The sequence below is a fragment of the Bombina bombina genome, chromosome 12 (genome assembly GCF_027579735.1).
Source record: "Bombina bombina isolate aBomBom1 chromosome 12, aBomBom1.pri, whole genome shotgun sequence".
Lineage (NCBI taxonomy): Eukaryota > Metazoa > Chordata > Amphibia > Anura > Bombinatoridae > Bombina > Bombina bombina.
In genome coordinates, this window is record NC_069510.1 from 142,495,183 (window position 1) to 142,520,043 (window position 24,861).

Consider the following 24,861-nt stretch of genomic DNA (forward strand, 5'->3'; position numbering starts at 1 on the left):
CAGAATGTTTATCGGGAGAAGAGACTCTTCCCGAGACCATAGACCCTGAGCTTTCAGGGAGTCCCAGACCGCGCCCCAGCCCACTAGACTGGCGTCGGTCGTGACGATGACCCACTCTGGTCTGCGGAAGCTCATTCCCTGGGACAGGTGATCCTGGGTTAGCCACCAACGGAGTGAGTCTCTGGTCTTCTGATCTACTTGAATCACTGGAGAAAAGTCTGTATAGTCCCCATTCCACTGTTTCAGCATGCACAGTTGTAATGGTCTTAGATGAATTCGTGCAAAAGGAACTATGTCCATTGCTGCAACCATCAACCCTACTACTTCCATGCACTGAGCTATGGAAGGTCGTGGAACAGAGTGAAGAACTTGACAAGCGTTTAGAAGTTTTGACTTTCTGACATCTGTCAGGAAAATCTTCATTTCTAAAGAATCTATTATTGTCCCCAAGAAAGGAACTCTTGTCGACGGAGACAGGGAACTTTTTTCTATGTTCACCTTCCACCCGTGAGATCTGAGAAAGGCCAGAACGATGTCTATGTGAGCCTTTGCCTTTGAAAGAGACGACGCTTGTATCAGAATGTCGTCCAAGTAAGGTGCCACTGCTATGCCCCTTGGTCTTAGAACCGCTAGAAGGGACCCGAGTACCTTTGTGAAAATCCTTGGAGCAGTGGCTAGCCCGAATGGGAGAGCCACAAACTGGTAATGTTTGTCCAGAAAGGCAAACCTTAGGAACTGATGATGATCTTTGTGGATAGGAATATGTAGATATGCATCCTTTAGATCCACGGTAGTCATAGATTGACCCTCCTGGATTGTAGGTAAAATCGTTCGAATAGTTTCCCTTAAACTTGTCAATAAAGTACAAAAACCGTTTTAAAACAAAACCGTTACTGTCTCTTTAAATTTTAAACAGGGCACACTTTTTACTGAATATGTGAAAAACTATGAAGGAATTGTTCAATTTTAACCAAATTTTCACCACAGTGTCTTAAAGCATTCAAAGCATTGCACCCCAAATTTCAGACCTTTAACCCTTAAAATGAGGAAACCGGAGCCGTTTACAGTTTTAACCCCTCTACAGGCCAGCTCCAGCCTTTGATGCGACGTTACCAAACCCAGGGGGGTATACGATACCAAATGAAGCCTTCTAGGAACCTTTTCAACTACTTCCAGACCCACACACATGCAGCTGCATGTACTGCTCTCAAAAGTAACTGCGCAGTAATGGTGCGAAAATGAGGCTCTGCCTACTACAGAGAAGGCCCTTCCTGACTGGGAAGGTGTCTAAACCAGTGCCTGACGTAAAAAAACGTTCCCCAAAGTTATAAAGTGTGAATTTCAACATCAAACTGTATAAAATGCCCAAATAAAGCAATCGATCTAGCCCATAAAAGTGTCTACCAGTTTTATAGCCCATATTAAGCCCTTTATTCTGTTTGAGACTAAGAAAATGGCTTACCGGTCCCCATGAGGGGAAAATGACAGCCTTCCAGCATTACACAGTCTTGTTAGAAATATGGCTAGTCATACCTTAAGCAGAAAAGTCTGCCAACTGTTCCCCCCAACTGAAGTTATCTCATCTCAACAGTCCTATGTGGGAACAGCAAACGATTTTAGTTACTGCTGCTAAAATCATACTCCTCTCACAAACAGAACTCTTCATCCTTTTCTGTTTCAGAGTAAATAGTACATACCAGCACTATTTTAAAATAACAAACTCTTGATAGTAGAATAAAAAACTACAACTAAACACCACATACTCTTCACCATCTCCGTGGAGATGCTGCTTGTTCAGCGGCAAAGAGAATGACTGGGGTGGGCGGAGCCTAGGAGGGACTATATGGACAGCTTTTGCTGTGCTCTTTGCCATTTCCTGTTGGGGAAGAGAATATTCCCACAAGTTATGGATGACGCCGTGGACCGGACACACCAATGTTGGAGAAATTGAGTGTAAAATAGTAAGACTCAATATCTTAAAACTCTGTACTTTTTTTGTACTGTAAGTTTTACTCAACCCAGATAATATGAGAAATAAATAGTACAATTGTACAATAATAACAAATACAGAAATTACAAGCCTACATGACCAATTTTATAAAAATAAAAAAAATTTGCAAAGGCAATCTATGTTGTAGTACATAAAATATTATAGGTGCCTGAGAGTCCTTAGCAACATGTAGATATTGTTAATGAGTTTGCAATGGAGATAAGTTGCAGTGTGTGTGATATGTGTTTTTAAGATAGTTGATAGCTCAGATATAACAATACATAGCAACAAACTGTATGTTAGATAAAAATTGATTCAATTTGGAAGACAATCCATGATGATGATGTCCATTACAATAAACACATCAGTCATAATGGCATAATATATTATTCCCATGCACTGTGTACAGACCTTTTGCTGACTTTGACTTTCATTTTATGTTCTATAATATAAAAATTTGAAATAGCTGCATTTACTACTGCGAATTGAGACAACTTAAAAAATAAGAGCTCAATGATACAACCCATTGTGCTTTCATATTCCATACCAAGATATGTGAGAGCCTTCTTGTCCCATGGCCAGGTGGCCACACCAGCAAGCTCCTCTTCAGATGAGTTAGCAAAGAATATGTTGAGATGTGTCAGTCCACTCAAATTTAGCAGAGTCTTCAACTCATCTACATCCAAGTAGGCCCTATAAAATATAAATGTTAACAATTAGTTTACAAATATATAAATATACTACATTTCAACTTTGAGAGAAAGCAGTTATCCAATATAATTTACAAAAAGTATTCTAGTAATGTCTATTGCTGCTTTAACAACATAGGTGTATATGCTGCTCATGCCCTATGTGCCACCATTAAAACACTACATCTGGTGGTTGGTATGACATAAACTGAGTCATCTCTGACATGATAAATGCCACCACCGGCTCTCTAAAAGAGGTACAGTTTGAATAAGGGTGCAGGAGACGTGTGTGTATGTCTCTGAAATTGTTGAGTCTGTACTATCTTAAATACAGGTACAAATTCTAAAATCCAAAATCTAGAATTATTTCAAATTCCAGAATTTTTTATTATTATTTAAAAAAAAAAAATATTCAAAATTACCATTTGCCCCACCAGTGTGTCACAATCTTCTCTTTGGTTTGTTTTGTTTGTGTTCTACAATGCAAATAATAGTCTCTATTTAGTTAAAACAACACCTTTTACCTTTCTGATTACAAAACTGTACTATCTTTCTGATAGTGCTATGTATACAAATGTATTAAAAAAATATACAAAAGGTTGCATGTATAGGATGTATTATGACATGTAAATATTGCCTAAATTACATAAATTGTTTTTTACACTTAAAGGGACATGAAACCATTTTTTTTTCTTTCATGATATAGAAAGAGCATGCAATTTTAAAAAGCTTTCTAATTTACTCCTATTATCTAATTTGTTTTATTCTCTTGATATTCTTTGCTGAAAAGCATATCTAGATAGGCTTAATAGCTGCTGATTGGTTGCTGCACTTAGAAGCCTTGTGTGATTGGCTCACCCATGTGCATCACTTTTTCTTCAAATAAGGATATCTAAAAAATGAAGCAAAATAAATAATAGAAGTAAATTGGATTGTTGTTTAAATTTGCATTCTCTTTCTGAATCATGAAAGAACATTTTTGGGTTTATTGTCCCTTTAATCCAATCCCCTTTTTAAGCTGTCCCATTTTACAGATGCAAATATACAAATATTCCAAAATCCAAACTATTCCATAATCCAAACCTTTCCGATCCCAAGCAGTTTGGATAAGGAAATTTATGCTTACCTGATAAATGTATTTCTTTTACGATATGACGAGTCCACGGATTTCATCCTTACTTATGGGATATCGCCTCCTGGTCAGTAGGAGGAGGCAAAGAGCTTCACAGCAGAGCTGCATATATAGCCCCTCCCTTTCCTCCCTTTCCAGTCATTCGACCTAAGTTAGGAAGAGAAAGGAAAAGCCAAGGAGCAGAGGTGACTGAAGTTTAACAAAAATAAAAACCTGTCTTTAGAAAAAACGACAGGGTGAGCCGTGGACTCATCATATCGTAAAATAAATAAATTTATCAGGTAAGCATAAATTTCCTTTTCTTTTACAAGATATGACGAGTCCACCCTTACTTATGGGATACAATACCAAAGCTATAGGACACAGATGAAAGGGAGGGACAGGAACCTAAACGGAAGGCACCACTGCTTGAAGAACCTTTCTCCCAAAAACAGCCTCAGACGAAGCAAAAGTATAACATTTGTAAATGCTGTCCAGCAGTCTCATATGCAACACAGATAATACTCTTCAGCCAAAAAGAAAGAGAGGTAGCCGTAGCTTTCTAACCCCTACGTTTCCCAGCAAAAACAACAAACAATGAAGATGTTTGACGAAAATCCTTAGTCGCCTGCAAGTAGAACTTCAAGGCACGGACTACGTCCAAATTATGTAACAGACGCTCCTTCTTAGAAGAAGGGTTAGGACACAAGGAAGGAACAACAATTTCTGATTAATATTTTTGTTAGAAACAACCTTAGGAAGAAAACCCAGTTTGGTACGTAACACCACCTTATCAGCATGAAAAATAAGATAAGGCGAATCACATTGTAATGCCAAAAGCTCAGAAAGTCTGCGAGCAGAAGAAATAGCAACCGAAAATAAAACTTTCCAAGATAATAAATTAATATCTATGGAATGCATAGGTTCAAACGGAACCCCTTGAAGAACATTAAGAACTAAATTCAAGCTCCAAGGAGGAGCAATCGGTCTAAACACAGGCCGGATTCTAGTTGAACATCTGGAACATCTGCCAGACGCTTGTGTAGCAAAATAGACAAAGCAGAAATCTGTCCCTTTAAGGAACTTGCTGACAACCCTTTCTCCAACCCTTCTTGGAGAAAAGATCAAATCCTGGGAATCCTAATCCTACTCCATGAGTAGCCCTTGGATTCACACCAATAAAGATATTTACACCATATCTTATGGTAAATCTTTCTAGTAACAGGCTTGCGTGCCTGAATCAAGGTATCAATGACCGCATCAGAGAACCCCCGCTTAGATAAAATCAAGCGTTCAATCTCCAAGCAGTCAGCTGCAGAGAAATTAGATTCGGATGATGGAAGGGTCCCTGAATGAGAAGGTCCTGCCTCAATGGAAGCTTCTACGGCGGCAGAGAGGACATGTCCACCAGATCAGCATACCAAGTCCTGCGAGGACACGCAGGAGCGATTAGAATCACTGAAGCCCTCTCCTGTTTGATCCATGCAATCACCCGGGGCAAGAGAGCAAACGGTAGGAACACATAAGCTAGGTTGAACGACCAAGGCACTGCCAAGGCATCTATCAGTTCGGCCTGAGGATTCCTGGACCTGGATCCATACTTTAGGAGCTTGGCATTCCCCTGGATGAAATGTCTGACTGCTCAAAAAATCAGCCTCCCAGTTGTCCACTCCTGGGATGTAGATTGCTGACAGATAACAAGAGTGAGCCTCCGCCCACTGAATTATCTCGGACACTTCTGTCATTGCTAAGGAACTCCTTGTTCCTCCCTGATGATTGATGTAAGCCACAGTCGTGATGTTGTCCGACTGAAAACGGATGAATTTGGCCGAAGCCAACTGAGGCCAAGCCTGAAGCGCATTGAATATTGCTCTCAATTCCAGAATATTTATAGGAAGTAGAGACTCCGACCGAGTCCACACACCCTGATCCATCAGGGAATTCCAGACTGCTTCCCATCCTAGTAGACTGGCGTCCATTGTCACTATCACCCAAGTGGGTCTGCGGAAGCACATCCCTTGGGACAGATGATCCTGCGACAACCACCAGAGAAGAGAGTCTCTTGTCTCCTGATCCAGATCAATCTGAGGAGACAAATTTGCATAATCTCCATTCGACTGTCTGAGCATGCTCAGCTGTAGAGGTCTGAGATGAAAACGAGCAAACGGAAAGATGTCCAATGCCGCCACCATCAATCCAATTACCTCCATACACTGAGCCACTGATGGCCGAGGGTTGGATTGAAGGGCTCGACATGTATTCAGAATCTTCAACTTTCTGACTTCCGTCAAGAAGATTTTCATGGATATAGAATTTATTAGAGTTCCCAGGAAGGGAACCCTTGTCTGTGGAATTAGTGAACTCTTTTCTAGATTCACCTTCCACCCGTGAGTCCATAGAAAGGACAGAACTATGTCAGTTGATAAGACGACGCCTGGATCAGAATATCGTCCAGATAAGGCGCCACTGCAATGCCCAGCGGTCTGAGAACCGCCAGCAGAGACCATAGAACCCTTGAAGATTCTGGGTGCCGTGGCCAGTCCGAAAGGAAGGGCCACGAATTGAAAATGTTTGGTCAGAAAGGTAAACCTCAGGAACTTGTGATGATCTCTGTGGATAGGAATATGACGATATGCATCCTTTAAGTCCACGGTAGTCATATATTGACCCTCCTGGATCAATGGAAGAATTGTACAAATAGTTTCCATCTTGAAGGATGGAACTCTGAGAAACTTGTTTAGACTCTTGTAATCTAAAATGTGTCGGAACGTACCCTCTTTTTTTGGACCACAAAAAAAGATTTGAGTAAAACGTCTGCTCCTGTTCCTGTATTGGAACGGGGCGAATTACGCCCATGGAGGAGAGATCTCTAACAAAACGTAAGAACGTCTCTCTTTTTATCTGGTCGACAGACAATCATGAAAGAAGAAGGCTTCCTCTGGGAAAGGAATTCTTGAACTCCAACTGGTACCCTTGAAACACGACTCCGAGTGTCCAGGGATCCTGAACGACTCTTATACCAGCCTGGACAAAGAGAGAAGGTTGCCCCCTACGAGATCCAGTCCCAGATCGGGGGCCACCCCTTCATGCTGTCTTGGTAGCAGCAGCAGGCTCCTTGGGTTGGTTACCTAGTCCCAAGTTTGTGAATAATTCCCTTCCTGTATAGTGGAAGAGGAAGAGGGGACTCCATTGAAATTTCGAAAGGAACAAAAATTACTCCGTCGTCCCCTTTGCTTAGATGTTTTATCTTGAGGGAGGAGGAGACTCTTACCTCCTGTAATGTCAGAAACAATTTCCTTCAAGATAGGCCCGAACAGGGTCCTCCCCTAGCAAGGAATAGTCAAAAATGATTTTAGCTGATACATCTGCAGGTCAAAAATTCAACCATAAGGCACTGCGTGCTAAGACGGAAACCCGAACTCTTAGCCGCCGATATATGCATCCTTTACCAGGAAATCTGCAAGGAAATAACAGAAATTTTATAACTGAAACAGCTAAGTTAAAAGTTGTAATTGTTGTGTGCCGCTGTTCCATCCTAAGACACAAAAGAGGAATGCACACCAAGAAAAAGCAGTAAGGTCCTAATAAAAATGACCCTGACTGTTATAAATGAGACTATTTACTTATTGTACAAAAGCAAAGTACAGTCGCGTGCAATAGTGCATCACTAGCTTCAGAAATGTAAGTGCAAAGTTGGGTACCTGCCAATCTTAGGATTTCGGCAAGGCGCTAATAAAAGAGCACTCACTGAACAGAAAGAACTTAATTCTATTTCAATGAAGGGTGCAAAAGGAATTAAATCTTCCCATAGTAAGTGATACTGTTTCTTTAATGAAATACAAATGTGTGTATTGGGTACTTGTAAAGCGCAGCAAAACACCCGTAAAGGTCGCAAGGCGCTGCTCATGTTATCTCTGCTTGTGTTATCACAAAGGAAGGTTAACAAACAAACAGTTGAGAAAAAAAAAAAAACAGTTGCAAACTGAATTCAAGTTACTTGTCCTTTAAATCTTAAAGTAACCTATTATAGCGTGTTGTTATATCATCCTACATCACAATGGATGAAAAAACAAACAGTCATAAAACCCTTAATAAAAGGTAAATTTTTTTTTTATTGTTTTTTAATTTGCACTGTCACTTTAAATTGTAAAAAACAGAATTTATGCTTACCTGATAAATTACTTTCTCCAACGGTGTGTCCGGTCCACGGCGTCATCCTTACTTGTGGGAAATATCTTTTCCCCAACAGGAAATGGCAAAGAGCCCAGCAAAAGCTGTCCATATAGTCCCTCCTAGGCTCCGCCCACCCCAGTCATTCGACCTATGGACAGGAGGAAAAAAACAGGAGAAACTATAGGGTGCCGTGGTGACTGTAGTTAGAGAAAATAATTCATCAAACCTGATTCAAAAAACCAGGGCGGGCCGTGGACCGGACACACTGTTGGAGAAAGTAATTTATCAGGTAAGCATAAATTCTGTTTTCTCCAACATTGGTGTGTCCGGTCCACGGCGTCATCCTTACTTGTGGGAACCAATACCAAAGCTTTAGGACACGGATGAAGGGAGGGAGCAAATCAGGTTACCTAAACAGAAGGCACCACGGCTTGCAAAACCTTTCTCCCAAAAATAGCCTCCGAAGAAGCAAAAGTATCAAATTTGTAAAATTTGGCAAAAGTGTGCAGTGAAGACCAAGTCCCTGCCTTACATATCTGATCAACAGAAGCCTCGTTCTTGAAGGCCCATGTGGAAGCCACAGCCCTAGTAGAGTGAGCTGTGATTCTTTCAGGAGGCTGCCGTCCGGCAGTCTCGTAAGCCAATCGGATGATGCTTTTAAGCCAAAAGGAAAGAGAGGTAGAAGTCGCTTTTTGACCTCTCCTTTTACCAGAATAGACGACAAACAGAGAAGATGTTTGTCTGAACTCTTTTGTAGCTTCTAAATAGAATTTTAGAGCACGGACTACATCTAAATTGTGTAAAAAACGTTCCTTCTTTGAAACTGGATTCGGACACAAAGAAGGTACAACTATCTCCTGGTTAATATTTTTGTTGGAAACAACCTTTGGAAGAAAACCCAGGCTTAGTACGCAAAACAACCTTATCTGAATGGAACACCAGATAGGGCGGAGTACACTGCAGAGCAGATAACTCAGAAACTCTTCTAGCAGAAGAAATAGCAACCAAAAACAAAACTTTCCAAGATAACAACTTAATATCTATGGAATGTAAAGGTTCAAACGGAACCCCTTGGAGAACTGAAAGAACTAGATTTAGACTCCAGGGAGGAGTCAAAGGTCTGTAAACAGGCTTGTGTAACAAGACAGATAAAGCAGAAATCTGTCCCTTTAGAGAACTCGCTGATAATCCCTTATCCAAACCTTCTTGGAGAAAAGAAAGGATCCTAGGAATTTTGATCTTACTCCATGAGAATCCCTTGGATTCACACCAACAGATATATCTTTTCCATATCTTATGGTAAATTTTTCTAGTTACAGGTTTTATGGCTTGTACCAGAGTATCTATTACAGAATCCGAAAACCCACGCTTAGATAAAATCAAGCGTTCAATTTCCAGGCCGTCAGCTGGAGGGAAACTAGATTTGGATGTTCGAATGGACCTTGTACTAGAAGATCCTGTCTCAAAGGTAGCTTCCATGGTGGAGCCGATGACATATTCACCAGGTCTGCATACCAAGTCCTGCGTGGCCATGCAGGAGCTATCAAGATCACAGAGGCCCTCTCCTGCTTGATCCTGGCTACCAGCCTGGGAATGAGAGGAAACGGTGGAAACACAAAAGCTAGGTTGAAGGTCCAAGGCGCTACTAATGCATCCACTAGAGTCGCCTTGGGATCCCTGGATCTGGACCCGTAGCAAGGAACCTTGAAGTTCTGACGAGACGCCATCAGATCCATGTCTGGAATGCCCCATAATTGAGTCAACTGGGCAAATATCTCCGGGTGGAGTTCCCACTCCCCCGGATGGAATGTCTGACGACTCAGATAATCTGCCTCCCAGTTTTCCACTCCTGGGATGTGGATCGCAGATAGGTGGCAGGAGTGATCCTCCGCCCATTTTATGATTTTGGTCACTTCTCTCATCGCCAGGGAACTCCTTGTTCCCCCCTGATGGTTGATGTAAGCAACAGTCGTCATGTTGTCTGATTGGAATCTTATGAATCTGGCCCTTGCTAGTTGAGGCCAAGCCCTGAGAGTATTGAATATCGCTCTCAGTTCCAGAATGTTTATCGGGAGAAGAGACTCTTCCCGAGACCATAGCCCATGAGCTTTCAGGGAGTCCCAGACCGTGCCCCAGCCCACTAGACTGGCGTCGGTCGTGACGATGACCCACTCTGGTCTGCAGAAGCTCATTCCCTGGGACAGGTGATCCTGGGTTAGCCACCAACGGAGTGAGTCTCTGGTCTTCTGATCTACTTGAATCACTGGAGACAAGTCTGTATAGTCCCCATTCCACTGTTTCAGCATGCACAGTTGTAATGGTCTTAGATGAATTCGCGCAAAAACAGAATTTATGTTTACCTGATAAATTTCTTTCTCCAACGGTGTGTCCGGTCCACGGCGTCATCCTTACTTGTGGGATATTCTCCTCCCCAACAGGAAATGGCAAAGAGCCCAGCAAAGCTGGTCACATGATCCCTCCTAGGCTCCGCCCACCCCAGTCATTCGACCGACGTTAAGGAGGAATAATAGCATAGGAGAAACCATATGGTACCGTGGTGACTGTAGTTAAAGAAAATAAATTATCAGACCTGATTAAAAAACCAGGGCGGGCCGTGGACCGGACACACCGTTTGAGAAAGAAATTTATCAGGTAAACATAAATTCTGTTTTCTCCAACATAGGTGTGTCCGGTCCACGGCGTCATCCTTACTTGTGGGAACCAATACCAAAGCTTTAGGACACGGATGAAGGGAGGGAGCAAATCAGGTCACCTAAATGGAAGGCACCACGGCTTGCAAAACCTTTCTCCCAAAAATAGCCTCAGAAGAAGCAAAAGTATCAAACTTGTAAAATTTGGTAAAAGTGTGCAGTGAAGACCAAGTCGCTGCCCTACATATCTGATCAACAGAAGCCTCGTTCTTGAAGGCCCATGTGGAAGCCACAGCCCTAGTGGAATGAGCCGTGATTCTTTCGGGAGGCTGCCGTCCGGCAGTCTCGTAAGCCAATCTGATGATGCTTTTAATCCAAAAAGAGAGAGAGGTAGAAGTTGCTTTTTGACCTCTCCTTTTACCTGAATAAACAACAAACAGGGAAGATGTTTGTCTAAAATCCTTTGTAGCATCTAAATAGAATTTTAGAGCGCGAACAACATCCAAATTGTGCAACAAGCGTTCCTTCTTTGAAACTGGTTTCGGACACAGAGAAGGTACGATAATCTCCTGGTTAATGTTTTTGTTAGAAACAACTTTTGGAAGAAAACCAGGTTTAGTACGTAAAACCACCTTATCTGCATGGAACACCAGATAAAGAGGAGAACACTGCAGAGCAGATAATTCTGAAACTCTTCTAGCAGAAGAAATTGCAACTAAAAACAAAACTTTCCAAGATAATAACTTAATATCAACGGAATGTAAGGGTTCAAACGGAACCCCCTGAAGAACTGAAAGAACTAGATTGAGACTCCAAGGAGGAGTCAAAGGTTTGTAAACAGGCTTGATTCTAACCAGAGCCTGAACAAAGGCTTGAACATCTGGCACAGCTGCCAGTTTTTTGTGAAGTAACACCGACAAGGCAGAAATCTGTCCCTTCAGGGAACTTGCCGATAATCCTTTTTCCAATCCTTCTTGAAGGAAGGATAGAATCCTAGGAATCTTAACCTTGTCCCAAGGGAATCCTTTAGATTCACACCAACAGATATATTTTTTCCAAATTTTGTGGTAAATCTTTCTAGTTACAGGCTTTCTCGCCTGAACAAGAGTATCGATAACAGAATCTGAGAAACCTCGCTTCGATAAAATCAAGCGTTCAATCTCCAAGCAGTCAGCTGGAGTGAAACCAGATTCGGATGTTCGAACGGACCCTGAACAAGAAGGTCTCGTCTCAAAGGTAGCTTCCAAGGTGGAGCCGATGACATATTCACCAGATCTGCATACCAAGTCCTGCGTGGCCACGCAGGAGCTATCAAGATCACCGACGCCCTCTCCTGATTGATCCTGGCTACCAGCCTGGGGATGAGAGGAAACGGCGGGAACACATAAGCTAGTTTGAAGGTCCAAGGTGCTACTAGTGCATCCACTAGAGCCGCCTTGGGATCCCTGGATCTGGACCCGTAGCAAGGAACTTTGAAGTTCTGACGAGAGGCCATCAGATCCATGTCTGGAATGCCCCAAAGTTGAGTGACTTGGGCAAAGATTTCCGGATGGAGTTCCCACTCCCCCGGATGCAATGTCTGACGACTCAGAAAATCCGCTTCCCAATTTTCCACTCCCGGGATGTGGATAGCAGACAGGTGGCAGGAGTGAGACTCCGCCCATAGAATAATCTTGGTCACTTCTTCCATCGCTAGGGAACTCCTTGTTCCCCCCTGATGGTTGATGTACGCAACAGTCGTCATGTTGTCTGATTGAAACCGTATGAACTTGGTCCTCGCTAGCTGAGGCCAAGCCTTGAGAGCATTGAATATCGCTCTCAGTTCCAGAATATTTATCGGTAGAAGAGATTCTTCCCGAGACCAAAGACCCTGAGCTTTCAGGGATCCCCAGACCGCGCCCCAGCCCATCAGACTGGCGTCGGTCGTGACAATGACCCACTCTGGTCTGTGGAATGTCATCCCTCGTGACAGGTTGTCCAGGGACAGCCACCAACGGAGTGAGTCTCTGGTCCTCTGATTTACTTGTATCTTTGGAGACAAGTCTGTATAGTCCCCATTCCACTGACTGAGCATGCACAGTTGTAATGGTCTTAGATGAATGCGCGCAAAAGGAACTATGTCCATTGTCGCTACCATCAACCCGATCACTTCCATGCACTGAGCTACGGAAGGAAGAGGAACGGAATGAAGTATTCGACAAGAGTCCAGAAGCTTTGTCTTTCTGGCCTCTGTTAGAAAAATCCTCATTTCTGAGGAGTCTATAATTGTTCCCAAGAAGGGAACCCTTGTTGACGGGGATAGAGAACTCTTTTCCACGTTCACTTTCCAGCCGTGCGATCTGAGAAAGGCCAGGACGATGTCCGTGTGAGCCTTTGCTCGAGGGAGGGACGACGCTTGAATCAGAATGTCGTCCAGGTAAGGTACAACTGCAATGCCCCTTGGTCTTAGCACAGCTAGAAGGGACCCTAGTACCTTTGTGAAAATCCTTGGAGCAGTGGCTAATCCGAAAGGAAGCGCCACGAACTGGTAATGTTTGTCCAGGAATGCAAACCTTAGGAACCGATGATGTTCCTTGTGGATAGGAATATGTAGATACGCATCCTTTAAATCCACCGTGGTCATGAATTGACCTTCCTGGATGGAAGGAAGGATAGTTCGAATGGTTTCCATCTTGAAAGATGGGACCTTGAGAAATTTGTTTAAGATCTTGAGATCTAGGATTGGTCTGAACGTTCCCTCTTTTTTGGGAACTATGAACAGATTGGAGTAGAACCCCATCCCTTGTTCTCTCAATGGAACAGGATGAATCACTCCCATTTTTAACAGGTCTTCTACACAATGTAAGAACGCCTGTCTTTTTATGTGGTCTGAAGACAACTGAGACCTGTGGAACCTTCCCCTTGGGGGAAGTCCCTTGAATTCCAGAAGATAACCCTGGGAGACTATTTCTAGCGCCCAAGGATCCAGAACATCTCTTGCCCAAGCCTGAGCGAAGAGAGAGAGTCTGCCCCCCACCAGATCCGGTCCCGGATCGGGGGCCGATATTTCATGCTGTCTTGGTAGCAGTGGCAGGTTTCTTTGCCTGCTTTCCCTTGTTCCAGCCTTGCATTGGTCTCCAAGCTGGCTTGGCCTGAGAAGTATTACCCTCTTGCTTAGAGGACGTAGCACCTTGGGCTGGTCCGTTTTTACGAAAGGGACGAAAATTAGGTCTATTTTTTGCCTTGAAAGGCCGATCCTGAGGAAGGGCATGGCCCTTACCCCCAGTGATATCAGAGATAATCTCTTTCAAGTCAGGACCAAACAGCGTTTTCCCCTTGAAAGGAATGTTTAGTAGCTTGTTCTTGGAAGACGCATCAGCCGACCAAGATTTCAACCAAAGCGCTCTGCGCGCCACAATAGCAAACCCAGAATTCTTAGCCGCTAACTTAGCCAATTGCAAAGAGGCGTCTAGAGTGAAAGAATTAGCCAATTTGAGAGCATTGACTCTGTCCATAATCTCCTCATAAGGAGGAGAGTCACTATCGAGCACTTTAATCAGTTCATCAAACCAGAAATATGCGGCTGTAGTGACAGGGACAATGCATGAAATGGGTTGTAGAAGGTAACCCTGCTGAACAAACATCTTTTTAAGCAAACCTTCTAATTTTTTATCCATAGGATCTTTGAAAGCACAACTATCCTCTATGGGAATAGTGGTGCGTTTGTTTAAAGTAGAAACCGCTCCCTCGACCTTGGGGACTGACTGCCATAAGTCCTTTCTGGGGTCGACCATAGGAAACAATTTTTTAAATATGGGGGGAGGGACGAAAGGAATACCGGGCCTTTCCCATTCTTTATTAACAATGTCCGCCACCCGCTTGGGTATAGGAAAAGCTTCTGGGAGCCCCGGCACCTCTAGGAACTTGTCCATTTTACATAGTTTCTCTGGGATGACCAAATTTTCACAATCATCCAGAGTGGATAATACCTCCTTAAGCAAAATGCGGAGATGTTCCAATTTAAATTTAAAAGTAATCACATCAGATTCAGCCTGCTGAGAAATGTTCCCTAAATCAGTAATTTCTCCCTCAGACAAAACCTCCCTGGCTCCCTCAGATTGGGTTAGGGGCCCTTCAGAGATATTAATATCAGCGTCGTCATGCTCTTCAGTAACTAAAACAGAGCATCCACGCTTACGCTGACAAGGGTTCATTTTGGCTAAAATGTTTTTGACAGAATTATCCATTACAGCCGTTAATTGTTGCATAGTAAGGAGTATTGGCGCGCTAGATGTACTAGGGGCCTCCTGAGTGGGCAAGACTCGTGTAGACGAAGGAGGGAATGATGCAGTACCATGCTTACTCCCCTCACTTGAGGAATCATTTTGGGCATCATTGTCATTATCACATAAATCACATTTATTTAAATGAATAGGAATTCTGGCTTCCCCACATTCAGAACACAGTCTATCTGGTAGTTCAGACATGTTAAACAGGCATAAACTTGATAAGAAAGTACAAAAAACGTTTTGAAATAAAACCGTTACTGTCACTTTAAATTTTAAACTGAACACACTTTATTACTGCAATTGCGAAAAAACATGAAGGAATTGTTCAAAATTCACCAAACTTTCACCACAGTGTCTTAAAGCCTTGAAAATATTGCACACCAATTTTGGAAGCTTTAACCCTTAAAATAACGGAACCGGAGCCGTTTTAAGCTTTAACCCCTTTACAGTCCCTGGTATCTGCTTTGCTGAGACCCAACCAAACCCAAGGGGAATACGATACCAAATGATGCCTTCAGAAGTCTTTTATCAGTATCAGAGCTCCTCTCACATGCGACTGCATGCCATGCCTCTCAAAAACAAGTGCGCAACACCGGCGCGAAAATGAGACTCTGCCTATGCTTTGGGAAAGCCCCTAAAGAATAAGGTGTCTAAAACAGTGCCTGCCGATATAATTATATCAAAATACCCAGAATAAATGATTCCTCAAGGCTAAATAAGTGTTAATATCAATCGATTTAGCCCAAAAAATGTCTACAGTCTAAATAAGCCCTTGTGAAGCCCTTATTTACAATCGTAATAAACATGGCTTACCGGATCCCATAGGGAAAATGACAGCTTCCAGCATTACATCGTCTTGTTAGAATGTGTCATACCTCAAGCAGCAAAGGACTGCAAACTGTTCCCCCAACTGAAGTTAATGCTCTCAACAGTCCTGTGTGGAACAGCCATGGATTTTAGTTACGGTTGCTAAAATCATTTTCCTCATACAAACAGAATTCTTCATCTCTTTTCTGTTTCTGAGTAAATAGTACGTACCAGCACTATTTGAAAATAACAAACTCTTGATTGAATAATGAAAAACTACAGTTAAACACTAAAAAACTCTAAGCCATCTCCGTGGAGATGTTGCCTGTACAACGGCAAAGAGAATGACTGGGGTGGGCGGAGCCTAGGAGGGATCATGTGACCAGCTTTGCTGGGCTCTTTGCCATTTCCTGTTGGGGAGGAGAATATCCCACAAGTAAGGATGACGCCGTGGACCGGACACACCTATGTTGGAGAAAGGAACTATGTCCATTGCTGCAACCATCAATCCTACCACTTCCATGCACTGAGCTACGGAAGGACGTGGAATAGAATGAAGAACTTGACAAGCGTTTAGAAGTTTTGACTTTCTGACTTCTGTCAGGAAAATCCTCATTTCTAAAGAATCTATTATTGTTCCCAAGAAAGGAACTCTTGTCGACGGAGACAGGGAACTTTTTTCTATGTTCACCTTCCAACCGTGAGATCTGAGAAAAGCCAGAACAATGTCTGTGTGAGCCTTTGCCTTTGAAAAGAGACGACGCTTGTATCAGAATGTCGTCCAAGTAAGGTACTACTGCAATGCCCCTTGGTCTTAGAACCGCTAGAAGGGACCCGAGTACCTTTGTGAAAATCCTTGGAGCAGTGGCTAACCCGAATGGGAGGGCCACAAACTGGTAATGTTTGTCCAGAAAGGCGAACCTTAGGAACTGATGATGATCTTTGTGGATAGGAATATGTAGATACGCATCCTTTAGATCCACGGTAGTCATAAATTGACCCTCCTGGATTGTAGGTAGAATCGTTCGAATGGTTTCCATTTTGAACGATGGTACTCTGAGAAATTTGTTTAGGATCTTTAAATCCAGAATTGGTCTGAAAGTTCCCTCTTTTTTGGGAACTACGAACAGATTTGAGTAAAATCCCATTCCTTGTTCCGCCGTAGGAACTGGGTGTATCACTCCCATCTTTAACAGGTCTTCTACACAATGTAAGAATGCCTGTCTCTTTATTTGGTTTGAGGATAAGTGAGACATGTGGAACCTTCCCCTTTGGGGTAGTTCCTTGAATTCCAGAAGATAACCCTGAGAAACTATTTCTAGTGCCCAGGGATCCTGAACATCTCTTGCCCAAGCCTGAGCAAAGAGAGAGAGTCTGCCCCCTACTAGATCCGGATCCGGTCTCGGATCGGGGGCTACTCCTTCATGCTGTCTTGTTAGCAGCAGCAGGCTTCTTGGCCTGCTTACCCTTGTTCCAGCCTTGCATCGGTTTCCAGGCTGGTTTGGTTTGTGAAGCATTATCCTCTTGTTTAGAGGATGCGGAGTTGGAAGCCGGTCCGTTCCTGAAATTGCGAAAGGAACGAAAATTAGACTTATTCTTGGCTTTGAAAGGCCTATCTTGTGGAAAGGCGTGGCCCTTTCTCCCAGTGATGTCTGAGATAATCTCTTTCAATTCTGGCCCAAAGAGAGTTTTACCCTTGAAGGGGATATTGAGCAATTTTCTCTTGGAAGATACATCCGCTGACCAAGACTTTAGCCAAAGCGCTCTGCGCGCCACAATTGCAAACCCTGAATTTTTCGCCGCTAATCTAGCTATTTGCAAAGCGGCATCTAAAATAAAAGAATTAGCCAACTTGAGTGCGTGAACTCTGTCCATAACCTCCTCATACGGAGTCTCTCTACTGAGCGACTTTTCTAGTTCCTCGAACCAGAACCACGCTGCTGTAGTGACAGGAGCAATGCACGAAATGGGTTGCAGGAGGTAACCTTGCTGTACAAAAATCTTTTTAAGCAAACCCTCCAATTTTTTATCCATAGGATCTTTGAAAGCACAATAATCCTCGATAGGAATAGTAGTGCGCTTGTTTAGAGTAGAAACTGCCCCCTCGACCTTAGGGACTGTCTGCCATAAGTCCTTTCTGGGGTCGACCATAGGAAATAATTTCTTAAATATAGGAGGGGGGACAAAAGGTATGCCGGGCTTCTCCCACTCCTTATTCACTATATCCGCCACCCGCTTGGGTATAGGAAAAGCGTCAGGGTGCACCGGAACCTCTAGGAACTTGTCCATCTTGCATAATTTTTCTGGAATGACCAGGTTGTCACAATCATCCAGAGTAGATAACACCTCCTTAAGCAGTGCGCGGAGATGCTCTAATTTAAATTTAAATGTCACAACATCAGGTTCTGCCTGTTGAGAAATTTTACCTGAATCTGAAATTTCCCCATCCGACAAAACCTCCCTCATGACCCCTTCAGATTGGTGTGAGGGTATGACAGAGCAATTATCATCAGCGCCCTCCTGCTCTACAGTGTTTAAAACAGAGCAATCACGCTTTCTCTGATATGCAGGCATTTTGGATAAAATATTTGCTATGGAGTTATCCATTACTGCCGTTAATTGTTGCATAGTAATAAGCATTGGCGCGCTAGAAGTACTAGGGGCCTCCTGCGTGGGCAAAACTGGTGTAGACACAGAAGGAGATGATGTAGAACTATGTCTACTCCCATCATCTGATGAATCATCTTGGGCAACTTTACTATCTGTGGCAGTACTGTCCTTACTTTGTTTGGACGCTATGGCACAATTATCACACAATTTTGAAGGGGGAGACACATTGATCTTCATACATATAGAACATAGCTTATCTGAAGGTGCAGACATGTTAAACAGGCTTAAACTTGTCAAGAAAGTACAAAAACCGTTTTAAAACAAAACCGTTACTGTCTCTTTAAATTTTAAACAGGGCACACTTTATTACTGAATATGTGAAAAAGTATGAAGGAATTGTTCAAAATTTACCATTTGCACACCAAATTTCAGAGCATTAACCCTTAAAATAAAGAAACCGGAGCCGGTTACAGTTTTAACCCCTCTACAGTCCCAGCTACAGCCTTTGCTGCGACTTTACCAAACCCAGGGGGGAATACGATACCAAATGAAGCCTTCTAGGAACTTTTCCAACCACTTTCAGATCCACACACATGCATCTGCATGTCTTGCTCTCAAAAGTAACTGCGCAGTAATGGCGCGAAAATGAGGCTCAGCCTCCAACTGGGAAGGCCCTTCCTGACTGGAAAGGTGTCTAACTCAGTGCCTGACGTTAAAAAACGTTCCCCAAAGTTTGTAAGTGTGAATTTCAAACATAAAGATGTATAAAATGCCCAAATAAAGCAATCGATTTTGCCCATAAAAGTGTCTACCAGTTTTATAGCCCATATTAAGCCCTATATTCTGTTTGAGACTAAGAAAATGGCTTACCGGTCCCCATGAGGGGAAATGACAGCCTTCCAGCATTACACAGTCTTGTTAGAAATATGGCTAGTCATACCTTAAGCAGAAAAGTCTGCTAACTGTTTCCCCCAACTGAAGTTACTTCATCTCAACAGTCCTATGTGGAAACAGCAACCGATTTTAGTTACTGCTGCTAAAATCATCTTCCTCTCACAAACAGAATTCTTCATCTTTTTCTGTTTCAGAGTAAATAGTACATACCAGCACTATTTTAAAATAACAAACTCTTGATAGTAGAATAAAAAAACTACAACTAAACACCACATACTCTTAACCATCTCTGTGGAGATGTTGCCTGTGCAACGGCAAAGAGAATGACTGGGGTGGGCGGAGCCTAGGAGGGACTATATGGACAGCTTTTGCTGGGCTCTTTGCCATTTCCTGTTGGGGAAGAGATATTTCCCACAAGTAAGGATGACGCCGTGGACCGGACACACCAATGTTGGAGAAATATGACTCATTGCTGTCACGCAGAAAAACAATCCATCTTATAATCATAGTAATAAAGTAACACCAAAAAAATTACTATGTACATCAAAGGCAACAACTTTGCAAACAAATGCAGAGCACTGCCTGTGTGTCAAAAATTAATTTGGGCACAATCTTATAAAATATTTTTGAATAGGGATGCACCGAATTACCAGACTCCTGCGAGTCAAAGCTGAGGAGGGAGTAATCAGATCAGGATGGAGCATACGAAAAACATGTGACTGTCACTTTAAATTTAAACAAAAAAACCACATGTTTTTCTTTTCATTTTATTCCATATCCTGCAAAAAAAAACAATAGGGCAAAAACTAGCGTGAACTGCTAGATTTAACACCCCTCAGTAGGGTCCCCGCTTAGAGCGGAATAATACCAGATTCCTCACCGCAACAGGGGAACTAAGGCTATGATCCGACTTATTCTGTCAGTCGTTCAGCTAGCCTACAATAGGGAACAAGTGTCTGCATACTAAGAATCGATATTGTCTTTAATGGGACTGAAACACGCCAAGTAAATGGCGTCCTAAAGACCGCCCCTCCTGGGCGGTGACGTAGCGGACAACTCCCGGGCGGCAAGGAAGACTTAGGGAACCGCCAGGAGTAGTACATAAGCCCTTCTATAAACATAGTGTCCCACACCACGGGAATCTGCCCAATAGGCCCCTCCCGCCGTCATGCCAGAGTATAATAACCCGCCGGGAACGAAAACAAAAAGGGCACGAAAGGACAAAGCATCCCCAAGGACCTCCCCTCGTGGGCGTATACAGAGTCTTATACAGACATCTCCCGGTCGCCATCTTAACCGCCGGGAGATGTACAAAAATGTTAAAAAAAATATCCCCATAAACATTGCATAACCGTAAATACCCTTCCATTACCTAGGGAGAAAGCGGCCAATTTTTACAAGGGGAACACTGATTTAAAGCCTAGCTTTTACAAGGGGAACCCTAAATTAAAAACATAGCTGTCTAGCCTCGTCTCCCAGGAAGGAGAAAGCACATACCAGAATAAGGAGCCCTTCACTGTAAGGGCTGTTATACACAATGAGAGTGGCCAATGTCTTCTGAGCCCATTCTTCAGTATCTATGCCCAGGAAATAAAAATGGCACTTACCTCCAACTGCCGACAGCAAAGGCAGCTCTCAGGCGTGTGAAGTCCTACTGCTCACATGGACCTGAGGATAATAAGGAAAGAAACTGAGTAAGATCTCTCAGATTTTTCCCCTAAAAGGGCAGCATACAATCTATGGGAGGCGCAGTGAGAATAATGTCCCACAAGTTCCCATTGCTTTGAAGCCACCAAATGCTTCTCTTTTTGCACTGAAGAGATTGATTTGGTCTAGGCTAAACCCCAGAACAAAGTAGCACACTGTGGCACCACTTTAAAAATAATAAACTTTTGATTGAAGAAACTATATCTAACACCTCACTCTGCCTCTTCCTATCACTAACACAGGCAAAGAGAATGACTGGAGAGGGAGGAAAGGGAGGGGCTATATATGCAGCTCTGCTGTGGAGCTCTTTGCCTCCTCCTGCTGACCAGGAGGCGATATCCCATAAGTAAGGATGAAATCTGTGGACTCGTCATATATTGTAAAAGAAAAAGGGTTTTGTACCTCTATTTTGATATCTCAACATTTTAAGGGCTCTATATTTTTATGGAATACTTGCCATCCTCACTTATTTCTAGCATGAATGTGCGTTTATGGTCTTAAACCCATTATGTATGGTAGTTATTAATCCTTTTGTGACTGATTTCAGTTGTCTACATCGAAACAGATTTAAATGATGAGATTGGGTCAGGGGGGGGGCGAGCCTACAATGCTAGTCACTCCCACCATGTCCCGATCCCATTCTGGAAGCGCAGTTAGCTTCAGTACAGCCAAACGGCTAGGACGTTCCAAGCTGTCATAATGGCACTAAATCCCAACTGTTTACATGCTGCAAGCATGTAAACAAAGACACACCATAAAATATGTTCCTGCAACATCCCAGAGACTCTAGATTTCTGTCTATAAGGTTGTTGTAAAAGCCTAAATTTTGAGAGAAATCTCTATTGGTCACCGCTGTGGTAGACTGACAAATAATTTGAAAAATAAACTTAAATACAGTTGTCACAACTTAGCATGTTAATTGTTTAAATAGATATATAACAGCAGAATCAAACACCAGTAGCACATTGACTAATATCTCTACCAGTTTCTCTCAAAATACATCAGAAGCCTTAATAACTCTAATTACTTTATTATCAGGATAATGAAGTGCTAATACACTATGGAAAGAAGAAAGCTGGCAGCTTTAAGAAGTCCTCAGTCAATAATGGTTTTTAGCTTTTCTTGAGGCCCTTATTAATGAAAAGCAGCAAAGAAGGAATTATCTATTATAGTAAATGGAATACAAATTATTATTTCTGGCTAAAACACAGCTTGAACTGACCCATTTATTTATATTTAAATCCCAAATTACATCATAAATGGTTGTTTTTGGAACCATCTAATTAATATGAATTTTAAAAGTATCTAAATCTGAATAGTCCAGCCATGTCTTCATATAATATTTTCTTACCTCAAGACAAGCAAAATAGGGTAATAAGATTATTTATTAATGCATTATAACTCTACATTTCTAAAAGTGTATCCCATTTGAGTAAGATGCAGAACATTCCCTGAGCATTATTTTTTTGACAAAAATCTTATACACAGCACTCCTTTGAGAAGTCTTGTTTTTTGCATGACTCCCTTGTTTTTTAATAGACTATGGCAAATGATAATAGCTATAATGCCTGGAGATACCCTGATGCAAACATGTATTTTATATACTGTTTACTCATAGCTGAAGTCATAATAAATTACATTAAATAACAGAGCAAACACATCAGCTTATTATCTAGAGGAATAAAATGAACCTAAATAAAAGTTGACATGGCCTTAACTTTGTCAATAAAGTGGGGTGGTTAAGCCATGCCTTACAAACAATACATTTACTGTCTGAGTGATACCATAAAATGGACACATTTGTTCTTTTTACTTGTTTTGATCTAGATACGTTTTTTTCCCAATAATTACATCTTGTTGTTTAAAATGCTCGTTACAAAGCCTTTTATTCGATTCGATTTATTCCAAGACAAAAATTACGCAAGACTATGCACTTGGGAAATATGAGGAACCAAAAATCATTATCAGTAGGTGGCTTTATGTAATCCTGAGAATAATTGGAAATATCAAGGGCACCTTTGTAAATATGTGCATCTTATATATATATATATATATATATATATATATATATATATATATATATATATATATATATATATATATATATATATATATATATATATATATATATATATATACTGTATATATATATATATTATATATATATATATATACTAGTCCTAAAGCCCGTTCACACAAGCCATTTTTTGCAGCACAGTGGTCCCACCCCTTGCTCTCTCTCTCCCCCTCTCCTCCTCTCTTTTGCACTCTCTCCCCCTCTCTTTTGCGCTCTCTCTCACTCCACCTCTATTTTGCTCTCTTTCCCCCCCCCCCTCTTTTGCTCTCTCTCTCCCCCCTCTCTTTTGCTCTCTCTCCCCCTCTCTTTTGCGCTCTCTCCCCCCCTCTTTTGCTCCCTCTCCCCCCCTCTCTTTTGCTCCCTCTCCCCCTCTCTTTTGCTACCTCTCCCCCCTCTCTTTTGCTATCGCTCCACCTCTCTTTTGCTCTCTCTCTCCCCCCTCTCTTTTGCTCCCTCTCCCCCCTCTCTTTTGCTTTCTCTCCCCTCCCTCTTTTGCACGCTCTCTCTCCCTCTCTTTTTCACTCTGTCCCCCCTCTTTTGCGCTCTCTCTCCCCCTCTCTTTTGCTCTCTCTCTTCCTCCCTTTCTTTTGCGCTCTCTCTCTCCCCCTCTCTTTTGCGCTCTCTCTCTCCCCCTCTCTTTTGTTCTGTCTCTTTTTTTTTTTTTTTTTTGCTCTCTCTCCATCCCTCTCTTTTGCTTTTTCTCTCCATCCCTCTCTTTTGCTCTCTCTCCCCCCTCTACCCTCTCTCCTTTGCTCTCTCTCCCCCCTCTCTCCCCCTCGACCCTCTCTCCCCTCTCCTTTGCTCTGTCTCTCTCCCCTCTCTTTTGCTCTCTCCCCCCTCTATTTAGCTCTTTCCTATCTCTTTTTGCCTCTCCCCCTCTCTTTCTATTTCTCTCCCCTCTCTGTTGCGCTGGCCACGCCCAGCCACGCCCCCGCCATGTCCAACCACGCCCCCGACCATGCCCGGTCCCGCCCATGCCCACTTTCACCGCAAACAGCATGAATTGTCAGGTAAGGCCCGGTGTATTTGTCCTCGTGCTGTCTCTACTGCGCATGACAGCTTCGGACAAACACACTTGGCCTTTTATATAATAGGATATATATATATCTTAAAAGGACATGAAACCCAATTTTTTTCTTTCATGTTTTAGAGAGAGCATGACATTTTAAACAATTTTCTGATTGGTGGCTGCACATATATGGCTTGTGTTACTGGCTCACCCACGAGCATTGCTGTTTCTTCAACAAAGGATGCAAAGAGAATGAAGCAAATTAGATAATAGAAATAAAATGCAAAGTTGTTTAAAACTAAATGCTTTATCTGAATCACAAAATAAAAATGTTGGGTTTCACGACCAGTTAAAGGGACATGAAAGCCCAAATTTTTGATGCTTTAGGAAGAGGACACAATTTTACACAACTTTACATTTTATTTTGCTTATCAAATTTTCTTAATTATCTTGGTACCCTTTGTTGGAGGAGCAGCAATGTGTTAGTAGTTCATTGCTGCTCTGAGCCTACCTATGTATACTTTTCAACAAAGGATATCAAGAGAATGAAGTAAATTAGATAATAGAAGTAAAATGGAAAGTTGTTTAGTGTTATACGTGCTAAATCATGAAAGAAAATTTTGGAGTTTCATGTCCCTTTAATCAAATATATTAGCCAATATCATTATTAAAAGCCTTAGCAACACAGGTTAAAAAAATAAAAAATGAAAAGCGGTTGCCATTAATTCTACATTTTCATGCTACTCTTGCACTAAATAGAAAATTCTGACACTCCTTAAAAACTAAGAGAAATGTAAGCTTCACTCAAACATCTTTCAAACTTAAAGGGACAGTAAAGTCATAATTAGATATTTATGATTTAGGCAGAACATACA

General features: G+C 42.2%; 1 protein-coding gene across 1 annotated transcript in view; it reads right to left on the reverse strand.

Annotated features, from left to right (window-relative positions):
• Positions 1 to 24,861, reverse strand: part of PAPPA (pappalysin 1) — a 1,503,354-nt gene that overhangs the window by 1,218,366 nt on the left and 260,127 nt on the right. The window contains exon 3 of the mRNA XM_053695762.1: positions 2,538 to 2,683. Within this exon, the coding sequence (XP_053551737.1) occupies positions 2,538 to 2,683 (146 nt within the window). The remainder of the gene's footprint in view (positions 1 to 2,537; positions 2,684 to 24,861) is intronic.